At 42.5% G+C, this 23,676-nt stretch overlaps 1 protein-coding gene across 10 annotated transcripts in view; it reads left to right on the forward strand.

Annotated features, from left to right (window-relative positions):
• GPM6B (glycoprotein M6B) overlaps positions 1-23,676 on the forward strand; it is a 107,321-nt gene that overhangs the window by 61,168 nt on the left and 22,477 nt on the right. For 4 of the 10 annotated variants that reach the window (XM_077173046.1, XM_077173061.1, XM_077173043.1 and 1 more), the window contains exon 2: positions 21,231-21,350. The exons of 2 other annotated variants lie outside the window; for them this stretch is intronic. In XM_077173046.1, coding sequence (XP_077029161.1) covers positions 21,231-21,350 — 120 coding nt within the window. Of the gene's footprint in view, positions 1-13,584; positions 13,829-21,230; positions 21,351-23,676 lie in introns of those variants that run through there. 4 more of the 10 variants (XM_054654439.2, XM_054654440.2, XM_054654436.2 and 1 more) reach the window with 2 other exon arrangements.

Raw genomic sequence — 23,676 nt, forward strand, 5'->3', positions numbered from 1 at the left:
ACATATTTTTTTTTCTCTTTGATCTATTTAGAAGAGAGATAAAATTCTGTCAGCATCTGTAGTGATGTTACATTGCATGCAGATAGAGCATAGGCAGAAAGAAAGGAGGAATGTATCTTTTGGGGAGAAAGGGGTTTATAAGTATCCAGGCCCTTGAGTATTCCTCGGCTTCTTGGCTTCAGTGGTACAGCTCTGTGAGGAAAGCCCCTCTGGAGCAGAACACAGTCTATTTCTCCTTGGTTTGGGATCAGCTTGTGCAGCATGTCTGGGAGCATGCAGGATCCCTGTGGAAAGTGCAGTGCTGTAGAATCATGGGTTCTGTCCAGCCAGTGCACTCCAGCTAGGATGCAGTAGGATGATGTGGGGAAGCATTTACTTCTTCTCTCACTCTGCTCTACGCCTGCTTGCATCACTCTCCGATCTTCGTTGTGATGTAGCTGGTGGCACAGCTCTTCAGTATTTGGCATTTCTGCTTTCCAACCTTGACCTGAAAGGAATTTTCTGTTTTATGATCCTGATCCTCTCTCCAAGGACAAACTTGAAAGCCATAGTATTTTTTTCTTTAACATCTGTGTGTCTGAATAAGTTTTGGGACTCTTGCATTTGGAGCAGAAAATTCAGACTAGCAAATTTCTACCATTTCCTGAAAGGACTGAAAATCACCTCTGCCTTGACACCCCAAGTCAGGACAGTGTTTAGAAAGTAGCAAAAATAGTAATGATCCTTGAAATTGGTTTTGTTAGGCTGAGTTAAAAGGACGGGAAAGGAAATGTGTGGAGCTTGTCCTGCTTCATAGCACATCAATCTCTTGTGTGAGTGCCAGTAGTTTTGGGGTTTGTTTTTTTTTCATGAGATTAATATAGGAGGCCAGAAACTATTTCTGCCTACAGGAGCAGGCATAGTATATCCTGCATTCTCTGTGTCTTCCTCCTCTGACTGAATGCTGAAGCGTGAAGCATATTCTGAGATGTTTCTATGCTGTGCACTTGCACAGTAGAAAACAGCAGTAGGTGGGATATTGGAAAAGTTAATAGCACTTACTCAATGTGGAGGTGAGAAGGTAGTTTTGTTTCAGCAAGATAGTGACTCATGATGCCAAAATGAATGTGATGAGGCTGGTTTATTTTAGCTTAGATATCACACATACCTGTTGAGGTCTGAGATAAAGCAAGCAAACCCTCAGTAAGCATACTGTCAGAGTTCAATACCCTGTAGTGATCCAAGTTGTAAAAGCCTGCCTCATCACATGAGAGCACAGAGGGCTCTTTCTGGGGCTCTTTGAAAGGAAGAGTGGTGCCTTTGTTGGCAGGGTGCTGCCCTGTGCCAGAACACCACAGCGGATGGCGGCATGTGCTCTGCATTCATCGTTGGTCTGAATCCAGGGATTCTGAAGAATAAAGGAAATTTGAGAATATTTCCTGGATTGGGGAGTGCTATGAACAGGTCCCATTTGGTGTCAGCAACATGAAAGGCACTGCTTTACCCTGGTCTGAGTTCGTTCACTTCCTTTCTTCTTCACACCCCAAGATGCTGGAGAAATTCTGCAGGTGAGACATAGTATTTCTAAATACATGGAGGGCTTTTTTTTTCTCAGCTTTCTCTTTCCTTGGTTTAAATTCAAAGTTATGACACTGTTTTACCTGAAGTTTCTTTTGATAGACCTTCATTCCTGAGAATCCTAAAATGTCATTGCTGAGATTTTTGCCCACCAAAACCACTGCCCTTCTAAACTGGGTAATGCAGAGAAAATGTAGCACAAGTGTCATGGGTTGAGATAAGGAAAAGTATATGTGAATGGAGCTGAGATCTGTTTTATTTCATTTTCTGTGTCAAGCTGTCATGGCATTTGATTCCAAAGGACTCATCTCAGAAGGACTGGTTACAAAGTGAAGTTCTCACTCCAGTGTGAATGAGAAAACCAGTCTCCATTTTGGTCTTTAATTCCTCTTTTCTCCAGCCTAGACTGTTTTGTTACTCTCACCCATCTGTTAATGACCTAATGAAGGCCTCTGAAGGGTTTCTTAAGTCCCTTCTCCTTTTTCTTTGACATTAGAGCTTCCTGTGGTAACATGGCAGCCTTGTCTGCTGTTTTGGTACCAAGTTGTGAAATGCCTCAGAGTATGGGAAAGCCGTGTCCAGCCTTTAAAGGCTGTGGTGCCAAATAATGTGTAGTCCTCTCCAGCCAGATTCCTTAGTGCCTCTGAACAAACACATTGAAAGTGAACCTGTGGCTACTGGAGACTATGAAAAAGCTTTCCAGGGAGTCAAGTTGGCAGAGCTGGTGCATCAGAGAAGAGTGTGAGTCACTAGGGGTCAGACCCTTGGGCTGTGGACACTCAGTGTTGCAGAGTATCTTGTGGGGAGAAGGGAGGGTCCCTGCTGGAGGAAGGAGGATGTCCACAGTCAGACCTCAGTCGCTGCTGCGCAGCTGCCATATGGACACGGTGCTGTGCCAGTGCCAGCAGCTCTGTCACTGCCGTGGGGACGTGCCTCTCCTGCCAGGTCGTGCAGATCTGCAGGGGCTGGCGCTCTGCGGGAGGCAGCACGGTGCTGCGTGGGCGCTTGGCACATGGCAGGGGATGGTTGAGAGCAAAGTGCTTGTGCACAGCAGACACTGTTGAGTATCTTGAGCTTTGCTGCAGAAGAAATCAAGGAGGAGAGATGGATGCTCATCCTCAGGAAAGTTTCCTGAAACAGAACAAAAAGAGTCTGAACAAAGCAGGCATTTCTCCTACAAGACTGCTTCTGCAGGCTGCAACCCAGGCTTTTTTCTGAAGAGCTTTTATATCCACCTCACTTGCAAGCTGCCTGCCTAGGATCTCATTGGCATTCTGCTTTTCTGCTGTAATCTCATGTTGTTAAGGAGTGTGATTTTTCTTCTTAGCTGTGCCACATATAGAAGATTACATAAATACTGTGGAAATTTTGGGAGAGGGAAAATGAAGAAGAAGAAGAAAAAGAAGAAAAACCAAACCCAAACCACCAAACCCTTCCTCTAAGCATTTTGACTTTGTAATCTTATGTCTTCCTCACAGAGGAAATTCTGTTTAATGTAGGAGGAAGGCAGACATGCCTCTTTACCAAGAAAACCACAAACTGGCTTCGTAATGGTCCAACTGTGTTAATGAGCAATTACAGACAAACACACTGAGCTGAGGTAGATTTATTCTCCTGGCAGCTGTTGCCCAAAGATGGTTTGATGCAGCAGTGCTTTTTCCTCCTCTTCAGTGCTGAAATCATTTTCATCTCCTTCCTCTTGCCCTCTTTTCCTGGGTAAATAGAAATTCACTATTTCGTAAATGTGATGCTTCTGAGGTTCAGCTCTCCCATTAAACCAAAGGATAATTCCAGGATGGACAAAAGGCTTTTTTTTGCTCCTCCTTACAGCACAGTGCTTCAGTTTCTCATTTTCAAAACAGGTATTTTAAAAAATGTGTCCAGGATACGGGGGTATAATTTAGCTTTGAATACAAGACACTTTCTGATGGATTGTCGTGAATGTATTTGAGTTCTGAAATCCTCGATGACAGGGTCTGTGTCAGTGTTGAGGGCAGCCAGGCCAGCTCTCTGGGGGGGACCCTGGGCTGCCGTTCAGTGCAAGCAGTGCACAGACACTGTGCTGCTCTTTGAATTATCGAAAGACTGTCTTTTAAAAGTCTGAAACCGATCAAATAATAAGATTTTATCGGTTGTGCTTCCTTCTTTACAGAAAGAGTGAAAATTTGTTAAATATGCTTGCAACTGGCGAAGGAGAGGAGGAATAAAACTTCAAACAGTGCTGCTAAAAACAGCCTGGGCTGCTTTTGTTTGGACTTGCAAAACGCAGCAGCTTAATGCCTCCATTGTATGCAGGGGGAAATATGCTAATTCAAAGCACATTTCCCATCAGAAGCCCTTTCAGGCCTGTCATCGCTGAGATATGAAGGATGATAAAAGCGGGGAGCAGGGGAGGCCGGTGCTGTGGGAGCGCGGCTGCGGGCATTGTGCTCTGAATGCGGCTGCCGAGCCCGCTCACCCGTGAAGGCCCGGCCCGGCCGCCTTCCCATGGGCGCCGCCTGCCCGGCCCGGCCCGGGCCCCCCGCCCCGCCAGGGCACGGGCCTGGGGCGGCCTCAGAGACCGCGGCTGCAAACACCGGCCTCCAGCGCCCATCCCGCAGCCCCCTGGCCCGGGGTTCCTCTCGGGGTAACACGGACACCTACTTTCTGTTCACTTTAAGTGCAGTTGAAGCTGAAATTACAGATTTTTCGTGACAAGGCCTCCATCGGTTCCTTTCCAAGTTGCTGATACATGCAGGGCAGTGGTGCTGAGCTCCCTCTGTAAAGAGATGCCTTCAGCTTGGGAAATGGGGGATGCTGCAACTGGCAAAGAGTTTTTTCTTTTCGGTTATGCAACAGAAGGGAGTCTGTGAAAAGCTACTTAGTCTGTTACCATATCTATATGGTTATGTTGGAGGTTGAAATAAATACATTCATCAGTGTTTGGTATGCATTAAAAATCTTTAAATACTGACGGATATGTATAAAAGCCTAGAATTTGGGATTTTTTCCCTTCTGTCCTAAAGTTGTGAAAAGGTCTTTAAATGATGGGGTTTGTCCCAGGACCCTGTTGGTCCTGAACTAGGGAGATGCTCAGTTTACTCAGGAATACATTTTCTGTCTTCCTTTAAACATGTGTGTGGTTTTTTATTGTCGAGAATTTGGGCTTTAGTGAAATTGACAATCTGATAATGTTGCTATGATATTTGCTTAGAAACAGTTTGAAGTGGCAGTGAAAAATCAGTTATAGTTTGTTTGGCTCTATAAACCTGCAGTGTACTAATTGCAAATTAAACTAAGAAAATGGGCTTTTGATCGTGTTTGCAATCTGGTGATGTTCTGTCTGCAATAGAAGTATGTACTACACTTGAACACACAATTAGTTTCTAAGACCATGGGTGGAAGTAAGTGCTTATAAATACTTTTAAAGCTGTGGCTGGTCAGTTTCTTCCCTGTACTAATAACCTTGTGAACAAGCAGTTTGGGCTGGGTGATTTTGGCTGAGCATGAGAAACTATGGTCTTTTTCTGCAACTTGTGGGCAAGTCTCTGAGCTGCAATGTCCCATGTTGAGCAACATGCCTTTGGTCACCTCCACCTACACTTGACATAGTAGTTTTTTTCTACATAGTGTTCTTCTTCTGTTCTTCAGCAGAAAAAACCTTAGTCAGAGCCTTGGGTGTTGTTTCTACCTTGTGCTTTTCTCTTGTTTTAATTTTAGGGATTTTTTTTCAATATATACATCCCTTATCCTTTTCCCTGGTTCCTCAGCTCCTTTCTTTTCCTCTCCAAATGGTGCATAAAGGTGGAGCAGATAATTGTACTTCAGGAATCAGTAGTAGTGAGATATATGGAAGATGTGTCTGTAGTACTACAGAAATCAAAAATGCCCAGGGCATTTTCAATAACTGATGTGAGTGTCTCCAGAGGAAGCACACAAAGAAAATGTTTAGTGTTTACATCTGGGAAGCGGTGAGTGCAAGAGAAATGATTACAAATGTGCTGAAAACCAGAGAGTAGAAATAAAACAGGATGGGAATGATGCAAGGAACAGATAAAGAAAAGTAGATGCTAGATGAATTTCACTCTGAGTCATGACAAAGTGCAGAAATTATGTCTTTCAGCTGTTTAAAACAAGTGAGTGTCACGTTTGGAAAGAAACAGAGATGGGGATGTGACTAGGCATTGCTCAAAAGAGAGTCTGAGTGGTTTTCAGGCAGCAGGAATGGAGGCCATTTCAGAGGCTGGGACCCTGCTCCTTCTGCACTGACTGCAGTGGGGCCCTGGCCATTGTGCAAGCCCTCCTTTGTGCCAAGCCTCAAAACCTGCCGGGCCACAGAGCGGCTCTTCTCACCAAACACTGAAAGACTCCAAGCTTGAGACACTTAGAAAATTAGGCAAGACAAAGTGTTGGAAATATATACTCTAGGGAATAATCCTGCCCTGGCAAGGGATTTTACTTGACAGCCTATCTGGGAATCCAGGCTGAAAGCTGCTACTTTGTCCTTAACTCACCCTATAGCACTTTTGTCTCAGAGCTCACTTTGTATGCAGGATCACCCACTGCTGAGGTTCAGCAAAAATTGAGGCGTGACGTGATCCAGACGGAGCTCCAACCACACTCGTTGTTAGCAGGTTAAGTCATTCCTTGTTTACAAAGGTAGAGGGGTGGAGTTTTTTTCTTAATTGTGCTGAACTCCGTGAGTGCACACTTAGCTTTTTGTGGGCTCAAGTGAAAGACCTGTAGAACACTTGAGCAGCGTTGTTGGCTGTTCACAGCGGCGCTCTCAAAGGCTTTGCAAAGTGCAAAAGAACCACTGCTTTCGACATGACTGGGATCCCAATCGCTGCAGCTGGAAAGAGGGGACTGCAAACCTAGACTGGAGAAGTTGCTTGGCACATATTTAGTCGATGAGTTAATTGGACACTCTCAACATGGGACTTGTTAATGTCCTGCTGCTTTCCTAATGAGGATATCTGCTGTTGCAAAGAATACAGTGATTAATTGGGGACCGTTTCGTTAGTGTCTTAACTGAGGATTTCATGACTAGTGTCTTATGTGTGAACAGAGACTACATTTGCAATTCAACAGGCAGTCCAGCACTGCATGACAGAACTGGTCCAGGATCTTTCCAAAGTATAGTTTAATTACACTAGAATAAGAATTTTCTATCTTGGGGAAACAGCTACAGGTCATGATTTACAAGGTGCTGAAACCTCAAACAGTGAATTTCAGTACCTGATACCAATCATTATTGTGATGCTTTCTTTTATCTCAACATTTTGACTTTTGAGTTCAGTGGGCTTTTCAAAAAGTTGATGCACAACTGCCCAACAATCCATGAGCTGCTCTAGGAGCAGTGTATGGCAGAGCCTGGGATCGGTGGTGCTGATTTTTCAACCTGGGATACTGAGATAAAATGGTAACAGTGCTCCCAAGGTGTGGCTTAGCTGTGCTGCAAACTCCAGTCTGATCTTGGCTAACTTGGTTCCTGGCCCTGAAACCTTGAGCTGCAGGAGTCTGTAGCAGTCTGTACACTGGGATGGCTGTGCATTCACTATCAAGCTGAATACCTATTGCATGACTCTAGGAAATAATTAGTATGCATGCCTCATAGTGGTTCCAATGGTGCTCATATGGTTTACTGTTCAATAAAAATACATATATAATTGTATGCATTTTCTTCATATACATATGAATATGCACACATACATGTTTTCTGCATGTGTACATACACACACATATCTACATCTGTGGTTTATGCATGGACTCCTTTGTGACATTCTAGGAGGATTCTTCATCCTTGTCCCTCCCCAAGTACCCCCAGTGTGCAGTGTGAGGTACCCTTCTATAATGAGTGCCCCTGGTTTCTTTTTGGGGAGCTGTAGGATTTTGCACTTCTTTTTATTTCCCTGCTTTTTTCCATGCTTTGTGAAAAGACTGGACTGAAGCCAAGACTGAAGAACAAAACGAGCACTGAATAGATGAGAGATTGTAGGTGGGATGCTGAAGCCTATGCGAAGAGTGGGAGGGCAATTTTGAAAATCAGAACTGGATGTAAAGTTAACAGAGAATTGTCTGATTAAATGTGACTTTGTGGAGCAAAAGGCTAAGTTTGTGTCAAGGCTGAACTCAGTGATGCTTATTTATAGACAGAAAAAAAGAAATCAACAGGTAGCGTCCCAATGCCAGGCCTGTGTCAAGCTCTTGTGTTTTGAGATGGAACAGCTGTATTAACAGGACTATATTATAATGATACCTTTGCTGCCTTCTAAATTGCTGGCAGAAATAGCTCTTCTACAAGTACACGAGGCACTTCTACTTGAGTGCTGGCAAGTGTGACATAAATATCTAGGATGCTATTTCAGTATGTCCAAGTATTCAGAAGCTCCAGTTAGTTTCCTGAGATGGCAGTAAGCTTTGACAACAATATTGGAGAAGAGGGTTCACAGCAAAAGCTAAGTATGTTGGATTGTCTTCAAAGTGCAGAATTAAGGCAACAAAGACAAAAGGCTTGAGCACATTTTTTTCCTGCTGCACTACAAGGCAAAGGTATGATAGCTGAGAATCTCCCTTCAGTTGTGATGGACAGAGGGAGCAAAAAAAAAGGTGGTTATGTGTGCCAAAGTCAAAAACATAGCCCTTAAGATTCTGGAGGAGCATTTGAAGTACTGTTGAAGGCTTCATGTACTAGTCATGTATGTGAGGACCTTGCCACTGATGAAGAGAAAAATCTATGGAGATTGGGTAACTCAAAGGCTTGTTTTGCTACTTCATTGTAAAGTTAAAGCATTTGAAACCTGCCATGCAGTACACTTATACAAAAATCATGCCGTAAAATTGTGGAGCTGGAGTAGAAGCTGAGGACAGCCACTGGAGCTGGAGCTCTAAACACTTGCCTAATGAAAGTTCCTCCTGGGGGAGATGCTAGGAAGTCTTTGCTTTCATTTTCTGTATTTCCATGCTCTTTCTACTGTAGTCTAAATGGGCTCTAGTTTGTCACCATATTTTTTTCTGGCTTGCCAAAAGGATGGTGCTACTCCAGGCAGCCTCACAGGAGAGGGATGCAAGAGGTCATGTTGATTCCAGTTTAGTTTCAGATGTATCCTATTTTGTTTTCATTTTTATTGCCTTTCCTTGGAAGTCTTTGGAATGGTTGAGAGTCCTGTATTTTGTCTGTCAAGAGGTTTGAATTCTTTTCCCCAGATTTTTCTCTTTTAAATGCAAGTTTCTAAAACCCAGGAAAATGTTACTAAGGCCCTTAGATTAGATAAATAAAATCCATCACTTTTAAAAATTATTTCCTTCTGTGCTGTTGACTGCCTTTCATAAGTGGAAATGGAGCTCTCACCTGCTTAAGAAGACATCAACTTTTTCTTTCATTTTGACTTTCGTTATAGCTCTTCAGGCTTTTTTCTTTGGTAGACTTAACATCTCTACAGCTATCTTTGAGACTAGAGCTTGATGAGACCTAGCTATGGAAAAGCCATACAGAACCATCTGCTCACTTTCTAAGGGATTTGTTTTTTCCTTTTGTGTTCCAACTAAATGTTAGCTGTTGGTGTATGTTCTGGATCTGGGCTGTTTATTACCTTTGATTCTCAGCCGTGGCTGTAACTGTAGTGGTCCAGCTGGAAACAGGCAGGCTGGACAGAGAACTGTACGTACCCCAACAAGTGAGTGACATCTCCTTTGCCTGCTGCTTGTCACCAGGCATTTAGCTTGGCAGCAGTCATTGACATCTTCATGAGGCTTTGTTAAGGGAGTCACAGCACTGGCATCTTCACACGGTTAAGGTTTGCTTACTCCTGGACTTAGCTCCATTGGTTAACTCAGTGATTTTCTTTGGCTGCAGAGATAATCACTATCCATGCTTAAGCCTTTTTTTTTTGCCTCTCCTCACAGAAATGTGAGACTGAGACCCCTAAGTGCAGTGCAGACTCATGTCTGTTTTATACTGTGGTATAAGTGCAGGGATTTCCCACTGTTATTTGTTAATTTGGATTCCATTTTCCCTGTAACCTAGTATATCTGAAAGAGTGAACCCCAATTTTTAAGTTTTTGTAAGGTACTTGCAAGATCTATGACTTCTGCACAACTGAAAACTTGTCATGCTTTGATTTTATCCACATGGAAAGTTTGCCTGCTTTTGCATAAGTATTTGGATTGGGTTTTATAAGCAAGTCTTTGGTAACTGGTTTAAAGCTGAACACGAGCAATTACATTGCACCAAGTGGCTTCACGTGTATTTGTTCTTTCTCTTAAATATTAAAAGAAAAAGTATTCTACAAGTCATCTTTGAAATTAGTTGTTTGGACTGTGTGTCAGTCTTGTTTGAAGGACAGTCTCTGTATTTTAGCTTCTGAATCTTGGATCTCATAGATAATCTCAAATTGCTCTTCAGCTATGTGAGAACACTCTTTATTACAGCTCTGTGAAGCCTTTGTAGAAATGGCAAGTGTGTATTCATCTCCTGAAAGCTTGTGAAGAATTTGCTGTAGCTTATGGTAGAGCTTCTCAGCCTGCAGGAATGTAAACTAGATTCAGTGACATTAAAGATAGATGTTCAAAAGAAACTGGCACATGAACAGAATAGGGATTCTAATGTATTTTTTAACTTCTGCAATTGTGCTATTTTAATTGACTGAGCAAAATGATTAAATGTGTGGTTTTGGGGTTTTTTTAATACCTAGATAAAATAGATTTAAGCCCTTTCTTTTAACTATTTTGCAGTAAATGTGACTTGGTGAGCAATGCCTTCACATACTTTCCTCCACTGCTATTCATCCTGAGGTTTGGCAGTAGGCTCAAAGCTGTGCTTTAGCAGCAGAAACCCTTGCTGCTCAGCCCCTCTCCTCATTTTCACTTTTATCTTGTTCTGCAAAAACAAAATGCTGGGCTGAACTTCTCAAATGTAACTAGCTGCCTGCCCTGATTGCTGGTTATCTAAATCAGCTTGATCTGTATAAGCAGGTTTTTCTGAATATCAGTCTTAAAAGTTTTGGGGTTTTTAAATTTTTTTCTCTTTGTGGCTTAATCTTGTGCTGTGTTGACATAGGCATAAACTTGATATCTCCCAGTCTCATCACATATTATGACAAGGATGTATCTGTTTAAGGGAGGGAACATTGAATGAGACAACTTGCTGGCTGAGATTAATGCTTAAAGCACAAGATCATGTTAGCACTGGAGGAAATAGTATAGTTTGTTTTATTTGCTGTATTTATCAATGATGGTGTAAAAGTTTGAAAATCAAGAAATTACTTAATATGATAACTGCTTAAAACCTGTCATACATTGCAGCAATCCAGAAAATAGTAACAAGGGAGGGGAGAGAATTTTACACTCATATATACTTGGAGCTTCTAGGGGATGATTTAGTTGGTAGGATTAATGCTTTTGAATAGTTGTGCTTGATGATTTTTGAAGTGCTCAGTTCAGGTTCTTGTGAAGTAGATTCTGGTATTGTGCACTGATTTTTCATTGCCTGTTTGGGGAAGGGGTTATTCTGGGGAAACAGTTGAGGAAATAGTCTCCCAAGCCTGTTAGTTTTGAGTTTCTGAAACATCACAAACTATGAAGTCCTGAGCCTGCCTAAAATTCTGCTCACTGGTAGGAAAGCATGCAGCTGTTTGAAGGAGTAGGTCTCACTGGTAAAGAGGGGAGGGCTACAGTCATGGGTTTCCTCCAGGGACAGTCTATAACCACAGGTTATGTCTAATGTATTTTCTGTTTAAATAAAGGAAATTCCAGATTATGTTTGTATTTTCTGTGTATTTATACTGATAAGTGCACTTGAATTAGGTTATGAGCAGGCCTTTTGTAACTTAGGATAATCTGAAGGGAGGTTTCAGCTTTTTAAGGTTTTAGACCTTCCAGTCTAAAAGCAAAGATCATTAAGAAAGAGAGATCTAGACTGTGACAGAAGTAGCAACTGCACAATGAGGTGTTCCAAGAAGAGAATTTTATGTCAGAAGCAATCAAGTGCTTTGACCAATTACTAAAATTCATGTGACTTTCAGCAAGGAGGGTGTATGTGGTATGGAGTTTCAGTCTTACTGATGTTAAATGGGGAAAAAGCCCCACTCTTCAGAGAACCTTTTCTTTGTATAATTGTTATACCAACAACTTTTAGTAATGGTTAGAAGAATACAGCAAACACATCAGCCATGCTTTCATATTTTGGCTGATTGTTTCAGGGAGAGTGTTTGCAGTGCATGGTCTTGCTGGGGAGGGATTTCAATCTGTGTGTGGATTGCTGTCTAAGCACTGGAGAGGAAGGTGGGGGAAGTATGTCTTGCCACCTGGGTTGAGGTTTCTGCTGTGCCTACTGATTTGATTACCTTCAGGAACCCAACCCCTTGTCTCACATTGGCTCCTGAGGATACTGCATGCCATCTACAAATTACTACCATCATCCTGCTTACACAGAGGTCTGCTGAAGTGGGAGCTTCAACTGCAGACTGTTCCTGGACTCAAGGAAGCATTTTAGGTAAATGCTTGACATCAAGTTTTTATGCTGTGATACGAAACCGTAGGATGTGACCAAGACCTCCTGGCAGCTGTGCTGGAGCCTGAAGTCTGAGCAGTTATGCCCAAAGCAAAGTAACAGCTGTGTTAGCTGTGGTGAGAGAAGAGGGTTTGTGCACTAATTACTTGAAAGACACAGGAACTTTCTCTAATGGTTGGGTCTGAGGCTTTTGTGCTTTTCACTTGACATCTAGAAATAAAAATGCACAGCAAAATTGTGGGTTGTAGTAACTTCAACCAGAAGAGACTAAATTGCAGCTACAAATCTTTGGACTGCTTCCCTCTTCCCACTCTCCTGTTTGAATTTGTTATAGGGAACATGCAGGGTGTAGGTTTTGACATCCCCAGCATTTGCTGAATCTGCTGGGCATCTTTGCAGGCTGCAGAACTGGCTGCAATGGCTGGACCACAAAGGCCATTACACCTCACTTGCTCCACCATCCTACACACACAAAGGGATGCCTTTGGGCACTTGTGCCCTGTGCAGTGTGTTGCACTGTAAGGCATTGAGACAAGCAAAGTGACAGGCAAGGTTAATTAGCCTCAGTGCAGCCTTAAATGTGTCAGTTGTCCTGGGTTTTGGGAGGGGAGCAATATCCCTGTGTGGTGTCGCCCTGCTCTGTGGCTCCCCAGCACAAGAGTGGGCTGGGGACACCTAAAGTCACCTCATGCAGTGCAATGCTGGCATGTCTTGAGTTTGTTGCTCCCAAGTGCAGCTTATTTGATCATGTTGCAGTCTGTCTGGATTTAGGGGAGTGATCAAACGTGCTGAACAGCAACTCTGTGCTCACTCCCAAGCATGGCTTTAGGTCTCTAGTGGCAGACCTCCTTTTAAAGCCCAAGTTGTGTTTTCTTAAACATTTTATCCTTTAGAGTGTTGCACGTGCATTTTAGCTCACTTGAACCAGCTTCCTGTCTCCTTGCTTGGATATTTTTTTCTTCTTTTTTTCCCCCCATTGTGCTCACGAGTCAAACAAAGAATTAAAATTTTCCATGTACATCCATATATATGCCCGCTTTTGCTTTTATGCTTCTCTCACACAGTCTTTTACCGTGGGTGAGCGGATCTCTCAGCAAAGAAAGCAAACAGAGAGAGCAGACCCATCACCCCCCACCCCTTGAAAGAGCAGAGGGCATGTGGAATAAATCAAAATGCAAAGCATAATAACAAGGTCCCATGGGAAAGGGAGCCTTGTGATTGTGTGCCGGCGTGCACTCCCCTTGGAGACGGCGGCCGGGGGGCTCACCTCACCGCGGCCGGGGGCTCCTTTCTTTCTCCCTTGCATCTCCCCTCCCGGTGTCACCAATCCATTCACTACCCGGAGAATTGATTAACGTTTGTTGGGAGACGGGAAAGAGGGGAAGAGCGGAGGGCAGGAGGAAGGGGGCGCGATCGGGTGATGCTGTCTATCCCCGCGGTGTGGCAAGGCGAGGCACAGGATGGCTATTTTATAGCTGGGGACCCTGGTGACGTATAGCTGAGCGAGCTGGCACAGCTCCTCGTGGACCAGTCAGCGGAGCGAAATTGAAGCTGACAAGACTTTTCTGGCATTTTGGAAAGGACTGTAATCTACTGTAGGGGAGAACAGAGCCGCTCAATCACCGCCGCTGTAAATAGGAGACGGAAGGGAGCGAGAAAGGAGGCGAAGAGAAAAAGTGCTTGCTGGGGGGGGAGGGGGGGCGGCATTTTTGGTGGATGGTATGAAGCCAGCCATGGAAACTGCAGCGGAGGAAAATGCAGAACAAAGCCAAGAGAAAAAAGGTACCCAGGGGTCTAACAATAGCCTGTTTAAATCTTTTCATTCAGGGGGCTTAAAGAGGTTTAGGCCAGTTTTGTCACTTTTTCAAATAGCTCTTAAACAATCATTACTGCGTCTTCGGGCTTTCAGCCGTCCTTTCCTGCATGGCTTGACAACAAATTAATAGAGCATCAACCTTTCTGTCTGCGTCTGTATTTGCTCTGAATCTGTCCTAACCCTACCCGAAATGATGCTTGCAAAAGAAGTCTCGTTATTGCTGCGTCTTTGACAGATTTTGGTTAATTTGGTTTACAGAGGTAGCGTGTGCCTGTGTGTTTGCATGTTGTTTTCGGAGCCGTAATCTGGTGTTTTCATCGAGACTAGCCATGTAGCAAGGCTTTGCAATGCAGTGTGGGAGACCTAGGTTATAACAACATATAATAGATTATAATGTCACACAACCTTCGTGTAGTGAGCTCCATGCCAAATGCTGCTCTTATTTTTAAAATTCCTTTTCTGTGGTGTCATCTGGCAGATTTTACTTTGGTAGCTATCTGCTTGCATTATGATAAGGGAGAACAATGCAGTGAGTTTTGCAACATTCGATTTCAGGATGTGTTAATCACTGAGAATTACTGCTTAATGGAGAGAACAATTCCATGGTAGTGGTTCTGTTGTGGGGAGATGGCAGCGCTGAAAGAGAGGTGCTTCATCCATCCCAGCTTCACAGGTTGATTCTGTCTGGTCTGGAGTGCTGAAGTTCAGAGCATAAATTCAACTCGCAAGGAATATTTTCTTTCTCTGTTGTATAATTTGTGACAAATAACCGTTCCTCTTCAGTGTAGCAGAGTACTCTACAGATCATAGCAGTTTGTTGGGGTTTTTTTAACTGAATGGTACAGCAGCCACAAAATTAAATTTCCGCTGTCTTTTTACTTGAGCCATAGTACATTTTTTTAACCTGCTGTGTATCGTTTATAAGCAATCTGAGTATCTCATCTGAGTATCTCATAGGCTTAAGCAGCTGATAAACAACTAGTGCATTTCCCCAAGCAGAATTCTTTTATCGATTGTTCAACAGTTCAGATATAAACAAGATAAATCCCGGTAGTGTCCAGTAACAGATTTTGTTTTCCTGCTTTGAATCTGACTCCTGCTACACACTTCATATAAAACAAGCTTCAGTTTCAAGTAAATGAAATTTGTCAAGTGATTAGACATAGTACTACATAATCCCTTAGGGATTTCACAAAAGGAGGTCCACTGATGAGAGATTAAACTCCGAAAGTCATTAGTGTATGTGGACAATAACCCACCTCACTGCAATTTTGAGTAATTAATGTACAAAATATCCTTAAGAGATTGACTATAAAACCACCTTGAATTGATAGATCATTCTTCAAAAATTATAGCAATTCTTTCTTCTGACTGAGGAGCTTTTTTTAAACCAATGGAATTCATGTTACAATGAACACTAAAGAAAGTTATCTGTGTGCATTAGCAGCTGCGCAAAACAAAATGTGTTACTGAGTGTGTTTATGATGAGTTTATGGCTTCCCTTTTGTTTTGGCAAGGATGAAAGAACAACATGTAGAACAGTAAATCTGCTTCCAAGTCAAGGAGGTTGATCTGTTGTTTTCATCAAATGCAAGCAGGGAGCCTCCTATCCCAATGTTACCACAATTTCTTAATTTTTTCTATGATAATTTTATACTTTGGATCTGTTACATAAGTATATGTATGTAACACTTGTAGGCTTTGTTCCTGCTGATTCTCTGATTCCTGAAAGTAGCACATGATCTCTCACAGTATGCTCTGTATTTCTCTTCACTTAAATTCTCAATATGCTTCACAGCAAATTAAAATGCAGAAAGCTGAAAGTCCTACTCCTAATTTCTATAGCAAAACAAATAGACCAGATCCCCTGCAAAGTTACTGCTGTGAAGTGGTCATGGAGAAGACGTATTTGGTTTTGAGGGTCAGGTTTTCCAAAGGGCTAAATCTGTCGAGTCCAGTTGGGTTTTCAGATGGGCTCAGCAGGCATCATGTACCTCTCAAATGTCAGAATTTTTCAATAGGACTCTTACACCAGCAACTCCTGTGGAGGAAAATGGGCTTTTTCTCTGTGTAAAGAAACTCTCAGGAAAATGCTGCTGCTTTATTTTGGGGTACAGAACAGAAGATTTAATTTACTCTCTGGACTACATCTCTTACTTGTTATGGCTCACATGCTTGCCAGCCTTGCAACATTTTCTTCTTCCTCTAAGATCCTATCTGGACTTGGTAATGGCCATCCTTTGTGAGATGCCCTAGATCCAGTGATTTCAAGGCAACTGCCACAGCTTGAAGCAGTTGAAGTCCTATCACAGGGTCTTTTAACTCTTCCTTCTAGAAATTAATTGCAAAGCCTAGGGAGATAAACCACCATCTGAAGGGGTTTGGGAGTTGCTGGTATTGCTAGCACTGAGCAAGGGAAGATCATGAGCATTCTGCTTTGGGTACTCAAGTTCACACTCAGTATGCTTTTCACTGCCATGTTCTGGGAAAGTATCTGCATTTATTTAATAGCAAATTGTGCTTTTAAACTAAGAGGTATTTTCCCTTAGCCAGAATTTTAAGCTGCCTGTTTCTAGGGTGTGTTTTCAATGCAAGGACCTTCTTGATGATGTGCTGCAGTTTTGTGGAATAAATGCTTGAAGGAAGTTGGGCTAGGACTACATGCTGTCTGTGTACTGGTCTCCCAGCATTGGGAGAACCCTGGAGAGCAATGCTGCTGGAACACTTGTCATGAGCAGCGAGGTCTATTTTCAGTTTGAGCACCCAAAGCAGTCATACATGAGCACTGGTGCCACACAGGTACTGGGTTGTGTTTTCTGTCTCTGTGGCAAATGTGGACAGCCAACTATTGTGGATTGCAGTGTAGCTGAGACAATTTGCACAAGCTGATGTGCTTTATGAATAGTTACAGATTGATAAATGAAAATTATTGAAAATTATTTAGACTTTTTAAATTTCCTAAACTGTATACACCTAAACCATGCTATCTTTATTTATTTATTTAATAATTTTCATGAATCCCCTGCCTGATTCAGGCAGCAGTACTACCCAGCTGATGGATTCAGTGTTTATCTGACATTGTTTCTCTGCACCCAGATGAGTGGCTGCTGTCCCAGTTTTTTTAATTGGAATTGGAACAACCCTCATGCTGATAGAGATAAGGAATAAGTCAGCTTTATGCTGTGTATCAGCAGCCCTTATCAGAGGAAAACACCATGAAAGCTGAAGCAAAATGTTTAACAGATACTTTGCAGGGCTGCAGGACAGATTGGATGCATTTTAAAGATGAAGGTTTACAAATTATTACAAATGACAGGGTTTATCTTGCAGGCATTAAATTAAATCAAAATGTGAGGACTGGGCAGGCAGATTTACTGAGGTGGAATAAATAAGAAAAACGAAATGCCGTTTTGCATCAGCAGCGAAGGATATAGATCCTGATACACATTAACAGAGACAAGAAGTTTCCTTTTTCATTTAACTGTGAGAAATAGTACCAAGTTGCAAAATAAAAATAAAAAAAATAAAAAGAAGAAAAAAAGAAAATAAATGCCAACTGTGGATGACCATGGTGAATTCACCAATTACACACAGGATGGAAGAAAGCCCTGATACTAGGGTTCAGGTTCCTTATATGAATACATATGATGTTCAAATTGCCTATGCTCTGCTGAGGAATAATGAAGACCAGTTTGAGCAGCTGTACCAAAGGTCCCTTTTAATTGGCTCTTCCCTGCTTATGTTCTCTTGATAAAAGAAGACCTTGTGGTTAGTAATAGCTGTGAGCTTTATTATTTTTATGGTATATGAAGCCATGTTTCAGCTTTTAAGCTCTAAATAGACAAGTATATACTAGTCAAAAATAGAAAGAAAATACTTTGCTTGTCTTACACTATTGTACATGGTTGTACAGTTGTGTTTAAATGCAGCTTTAAAGTGCAATGTGAGAAAGGAATGGATTGTCAGGCAGTTTATTTCACTTTTAGTAAAGTTATTTTTACACAGTGAGCTTGTGACATTTTGATGCATCACAGATGTATTTTTCATTACAACAAATTGGAAAAAAAAGTATTTTTTTAAATATGTGTTATGATCATCCACCAAAATTTCCAAAGTACCCACCTAATGGAAGGCTCACACAGTGGTATCAGAGCTGTCAAGACATTCAAACATATTTAGTACACTGCATATTTTCCCCCATTTTAAGCAGTTGATTGGTGTTTCAGATGCACTGACAACAATAACTGCTGTAAGCATAAGTCCCTGAAGAATACGACTGTAGGAAGAGAGGTCCAGCCCTGGGAGAATCTGGGACACGCGATATTCTGGGGATAATAATTTTGCAGGCTTAGTGATTTAGGTTTTAATGAATAGGATTTGGTTTCTAAATAGGAGGGGGTTGAAAAATACTTGGAGAATGTACTCATACTGGTCTGAACAACCTCATGAAAGCAGAAAACCTAGACATATGTGCCATGGGATATGGTAACGGGGGTGGGGAAACCCAGATGGCACTGTGTGTGCACAATGGATTTTGCAGCAGGAGCAAAGGGGGCAAAGAGGGGGGGAAGGTCTCCTTCAGTTACTCTGACCCTTCCCCATTTTCTGCCCAGCCTTGCTCCTTGTCCAGGTTTTCATCACCAGATCATCAGTGACCAAAAATACCCTCTCTTTGCTCCTATGGACTGCTTCATCAGCTAAGACAGATGAATATCAAAACTGTGTTTCCTCTAAAACCAAAAGATAAAGGCAGCAAGCATGAGGATGTTAAGCACTGTGAGTTTGATTACAGGCATGCAAGATGATTCATCCCAATGAATATTGAACACCACAGTCACCATCCATGTGCCTGTGTGGTGTGACATGGAAACATTGTCAGTTCTGTAGCTGCTGTGTCTGTGCAGGACTGAGGACAGCCTGGTTCTGACAGGAGGCCTCGAGCTTGGCTGTGAGTGGAGCAAATTGTAACCTAGACCAGGAAATGCAATTAGTGCAGTTATTACTCAAAAAGCAAAAGGTAAAGACACCCTCAAGCCTCTCTCCTTTCCCAATGATTCAGGGTACAGAGTTAAATTCCAATGGATATGGACTGTGAGCAGCAGTTGTTACACCACTGAAGCCTGGGAGCTTTTGACCTGGTGTTTTTACATGAGTGGGCCTGGGTGGGTCCCAGCAAAGTCACCCAGAAATACCCTTCAGCTTCAAAGGTCGTGCCAGGCATGCACTAAGGGCTACCAAACAGCCATTGCTAAGTGGCTCGCTCCATTGAGCCAGTGCTCAGTGGAAAAACTGAGATTCCTTATGGAGTTTGAACTGCCTGCTAATGAAAGGAGCCCTGTTACTGCAAAACCAGAAATTGCTTATTAAAGAAACCAACTCCATAGAATATTTTCACTTACAGAAACGATGCTACAAAGTTTACATGATGTCTCTGTGTTTCAGGGTTTGATGTCTGTACACCAGACAGGTGACTTCACCAGCATTCCCCCAGGCTAAGGGAGAAAAGGAGTTGCCTGCTCTGCTGCTCTGAACAAGTGCTTTTTGTGGCCACTGCAGGAGAAATCTCAAATTGTGGGTTCAAGCTAGCAGGATAAAATCTTCTTGATATGGAATGTTTGGCTTAGATGCTGCTGCAGTACAAATGAATAATTCTTTTCTTTTCAGAAGTCTTTGCAGCTGGTTATTTTTAATCTTAATTAAAAAAAATAATCTGAATCTGTTACCAGTGTCCAGTAAGTAGCCTCAAAAAGGCAGGAGGCAGACATTGGGGAGGCAGAGAAGGAGAAGAGGTATGCTGTACTAGCAAAGAATTTTGTTTTCCATTTTGTATCCAATTCCATTTTTATGGCTTTCCTTGTGATCTCCCAAGAAGGATTGTTCCTCTCGGAGCAGAAGGAGATGATATCATCCTGAGAGTGTGCAGTCATTTTGGAACAGTACTTTCAACACATTTTGATTTCTGTTATGCTCATAAGATGTGGAACTTGTCTTTCCTAAGAGGAAGAATGAGCCACACAATACAGAATAATGTCGTCTGTGGAAGATTTACTGATACCTGCTTGCTGGTTTGTGTGTGAGATGCAGAGAGGGGAAAATTACCAAGCCATAAAGTATCCTTTAGAGAGCCATTGATGCTAAATTTATGTAGAAAACCCAAAAGACTCTTAGTATTGGAGTTTGTTTGCTGTTAAAGAAGACCAACAAATTCTTGGTTTAAATCTCTAGATCCAGCATTTGGATTCAAGGCCAAGATTTTTTTTCTCTTCTTGACATATGCAAATGTGGCTGTGCCAAACTCCTCATTGCACAAGCAGCAAAACCATATGAGAGGGACTGGGTCCAGGACCTTCTGAGCCCCTCATAGGCTAGAAATTTATGGCATTTCTACTTCTCCTGCCCCTTGAAATTTGTCTCTAATCTAGTCTACAGGAGATGGGGTTTTCATCCTCACAACCTTCACGTTCTCCACGTGCCCAAATGCTGCTGAATTGGATTTCCTTCAGCCAGAAATGATGGTTGCTTTCTCATTTAGCCACTGCAGAGGGGGACTCTGGTGCATTTTAAATAAAGGTCTGTCAGTGTCACCCTGACAGCTTTGACAAGGCCATAGTGGTAGCAGTGGGGACAAGTAGGCTCAGAAGTGGTTTGATGCTGTTTCCTGCCTCTTCAGGAGCACAGAAACCCTGTGCCAGTGAGTGTGCCATGAGTGTGTGAGTGGGTGAGGTGAGTTACTGCATGTGGGGCCTTGTTGCTGGGCTTCCTCTGAAAAGACAAGGAGAAGCAGGACTGCTCTTCTTGGCCATGAACCTGGAACAAATAATTTTCAACACACTTGGTCCAGATTTATTGATGTGAGCAGAGCCTAGGTGAAATAAACCTAGGTGAAATAAAACCAAACTTTTATTTTTTGAATGTAAGAAAGTATCAGTGCAAACCTTTGTGTTTGCCCTACCTTGACATGAAGCAATAACCTTTTTCTTTGACAGCATTAGAGTCTTTTTAAAAAAACAGGTAACGTGATTTTCCATGACTTTACCTTCCTTTTCTGCTGGAGCAGAGCTTTTTGTCATGGACAAAGAGAGGGAGACATGAGAGTGGGTGGGGGTAAGGAATAGAGGACCCTTCCTTATGTGTTTTAACTCAAATCCTAGGTAGAGTTTCAGCTATTCAACCTTTCTTAACACCTGTGTGAGCATTTCCCTCTTGATCATCCCTCCTAATCTTTTCCCTTAGTCTGTAAGGTTATGTTGTTTCAGTTCTGAAACTACAGTGTGTTTTTCTGGGCTCTTGTTTTTAAAGTTAAATGACTGAAAGTACTGAACTAAAACTTGTTGGTGACACTGACTTTTTACCACCTAAAATTGGCAGTGATCACCAGACCAGAAATGGAAATTGGCAGGTACCACTGGATGTACAGGAGTTCAAGGCCACACCGGTACCATCATGTGCCAGCATTGAGAGGCAATATTAGTCCTTTGGGGATTCAAGGTAAATAAAGGGCTGGGTGAAAGGGAAATGAAGAGTTCAGAAATGGTAGTAGCATAAACTTAATGCTTTGCAGTAGTCCTAACAATTTAAGATAAACGTTCCTCTGTTTTTCTCGTTTTATTTGTTAAGGCTGTAAAGGAGTATACTTCTTTTTGTATGAATACTTGACATAAATTTAAATTTCCTTGTTAATGCTTGAAAGACAATGTGTGGTGTGAGGGACAGCTTCCTTTTAACTGTGCTCCCAATCGCTTCAAAATTGTTTACAGATGAGATGAAATAGTTTGGGGGTTTATGTGGATGAATCTATCAGACTTATCAGCCACAAATGCAGAAATGACACTAAAGCAGTGACAGCAAATCTGACTCACTGGTAGCTTCATAGACAATATTCTGTGGTTTGGTTTGCATTTTTCCCTGGCTAGAAGCACTAAATGCATATGTGAAAGTCTAGAGGAGGATTTCAGGTGAGGCTGTAAAAATGGTTTGGTGATTCTCCATGCCTGTCCTTTCGATGTCTGGCTTGAGACCTCAAGATGATCCTATTTACTTTTCATGAAGCCTTATTTTAAGGGTCTGTGGGGGAACTGAGTTTTGAAGCATCTCATAAAGGCACCTGAAATCAAGCCTATGATTGATCACATTAGAAAATTCCAGTCTGACTGATGGATAGCACAGCAAGGGGTGTATATGCTCAGAGACAGCCTTTGCAGCTAGCTCAATCCAGAATTCTCTTCTCTTTATGGAGCTGAGTGACTGAAGCCTGCTTGACAGCTTGTTTGCTGGAGAGGCCTGCCTCCGCATCAGAGACTTTAATAGCAATGCAGGGAAATATTCACCAAAGCTTGCTGCCTCATCCTTCCCCTTTCCATCATATTTTCATACTCTTGTGCTTTAGGATTCAAATGTTTATGTATTTCAAATGGCTTTTTTCCCCCAAAAATACTTAGGTCACAAATAATGATCTCTGTCTTCAGTATCAATATTCAATTGACTGTATTTTATGACAAGTTACCTGGGTGACAGGTTTGGGGCTGCTAGAAGACATTTCCAAACCTCACGTTTAGTACACGTGGGATATTTTACACACAAAAGAAATGCTTCAGGGAGTAGTGGTAGATTATGAATGCTGCCTCCCTGAGCTGTGAAGGATGTGGAAGGAGCAGGCTAGACCCTGGTTATCAGGGTCTTGGGCCCCTTCAGCTGTCCCCATTGATGAGACATGTCCATATGTGCTGGCACAGATGAGCCAGGACACAGAGATGCACAGCCTTCTGTTACAGCAGCTGGGAGTCTGGCACCTAAAATGGTGCTAGAAACCCTTGTTTAGGCAACTGAACCCTTTTCAGTCTGCCTTGGGAATCTTTCTGAACTAGCATGTAGGTAAATATGCCTGTCATGAAGGAGTTGAGGATGAAAGGGTTCTTGGTGATGGTGAAAACCCCCCCGCCCCACCAGAGCCCAGAAATGCCAGCTCAAGGGAAGATGTTTTAAATGGCTGCACTTAAAGAAATTGAAAGTCTTTTAGGCAAAAATGAAACCTCTCTGAACAGGTCTTGAGTAAAACCAACCTGCCAGTGATGGATTAGCCACTGTGAAAATGCTGGTCTTTTCTCTATTCCCTTAGCTTGCAGGGAAGATGTGACTTCAGTCCCAGCACAAATTCCTGCTATAGAACACCTCCCTTCAGCACTGGCCTACAGCTCCCCACTGCTGGGTGGCCCTGGCTGCTGTGCTGAGATAACCTGTGTTCCCTTGACAAACCACAGGATTTCTTGGGTGCCTTTGTCTCTTCTGTCAGTGTCCAAATGGCATCACTATGAGGGCTCCTTTGTGGCAGTCCTTCTCTTCTCCCAGGGTCTTCAGGTACAGCATGATCTCACTTCCCTAATTTAAGCTTGAATCCAGCTCTTGAGCAACTAGGGAATAGTCAGTGTGGGAGACTCACTGCAATGCTGGAGCCAAGACATCCCGAGAACACCTGCAAGCTTAATGAGCCCTTCAAAATGCTAAAACAATTTTTTCCCCAGAAAGCAAAGTGCCATCTTTTTCTCTAGAAAGAGAAACTTTGCAGTAGTTGTTTAACATGAGCTTAGCTGTAGGCACTGTTCCAGGTTGTGTGGGTGTTGTTTGCTTTATGGAATTATTTTTTTTTTGAAACCTGCTTCCCCCAGATGCTGGGAGGTGTTTCAGCTGCTCTGTGAGCACATAAGGGCATGTGAAGGTGGAGTATCTCACTGAAACAGCCTTACTGCTCCTTTGCTGAAACAAGCTCAAGTTTTGGAAATTATTTGGGGATTCAGCTGGGGAAATAATAGCATGAAAG

The sequence above is a fragment of the Agelaius phoeniceus genome, chromosome 2, assembly GCF_051311805.1.
Source record: "Agelaius phoeniceus isolate bAgePho1 chromosome 2, bAgePho1.hap1, whole genome shotgun sequence".
Lineage (NCBI taxonomy): Eukaryota > Metazoa > Chordata > Aves > Passeriformes > Icteridae > Agelaius > Agelaius phoeniceus.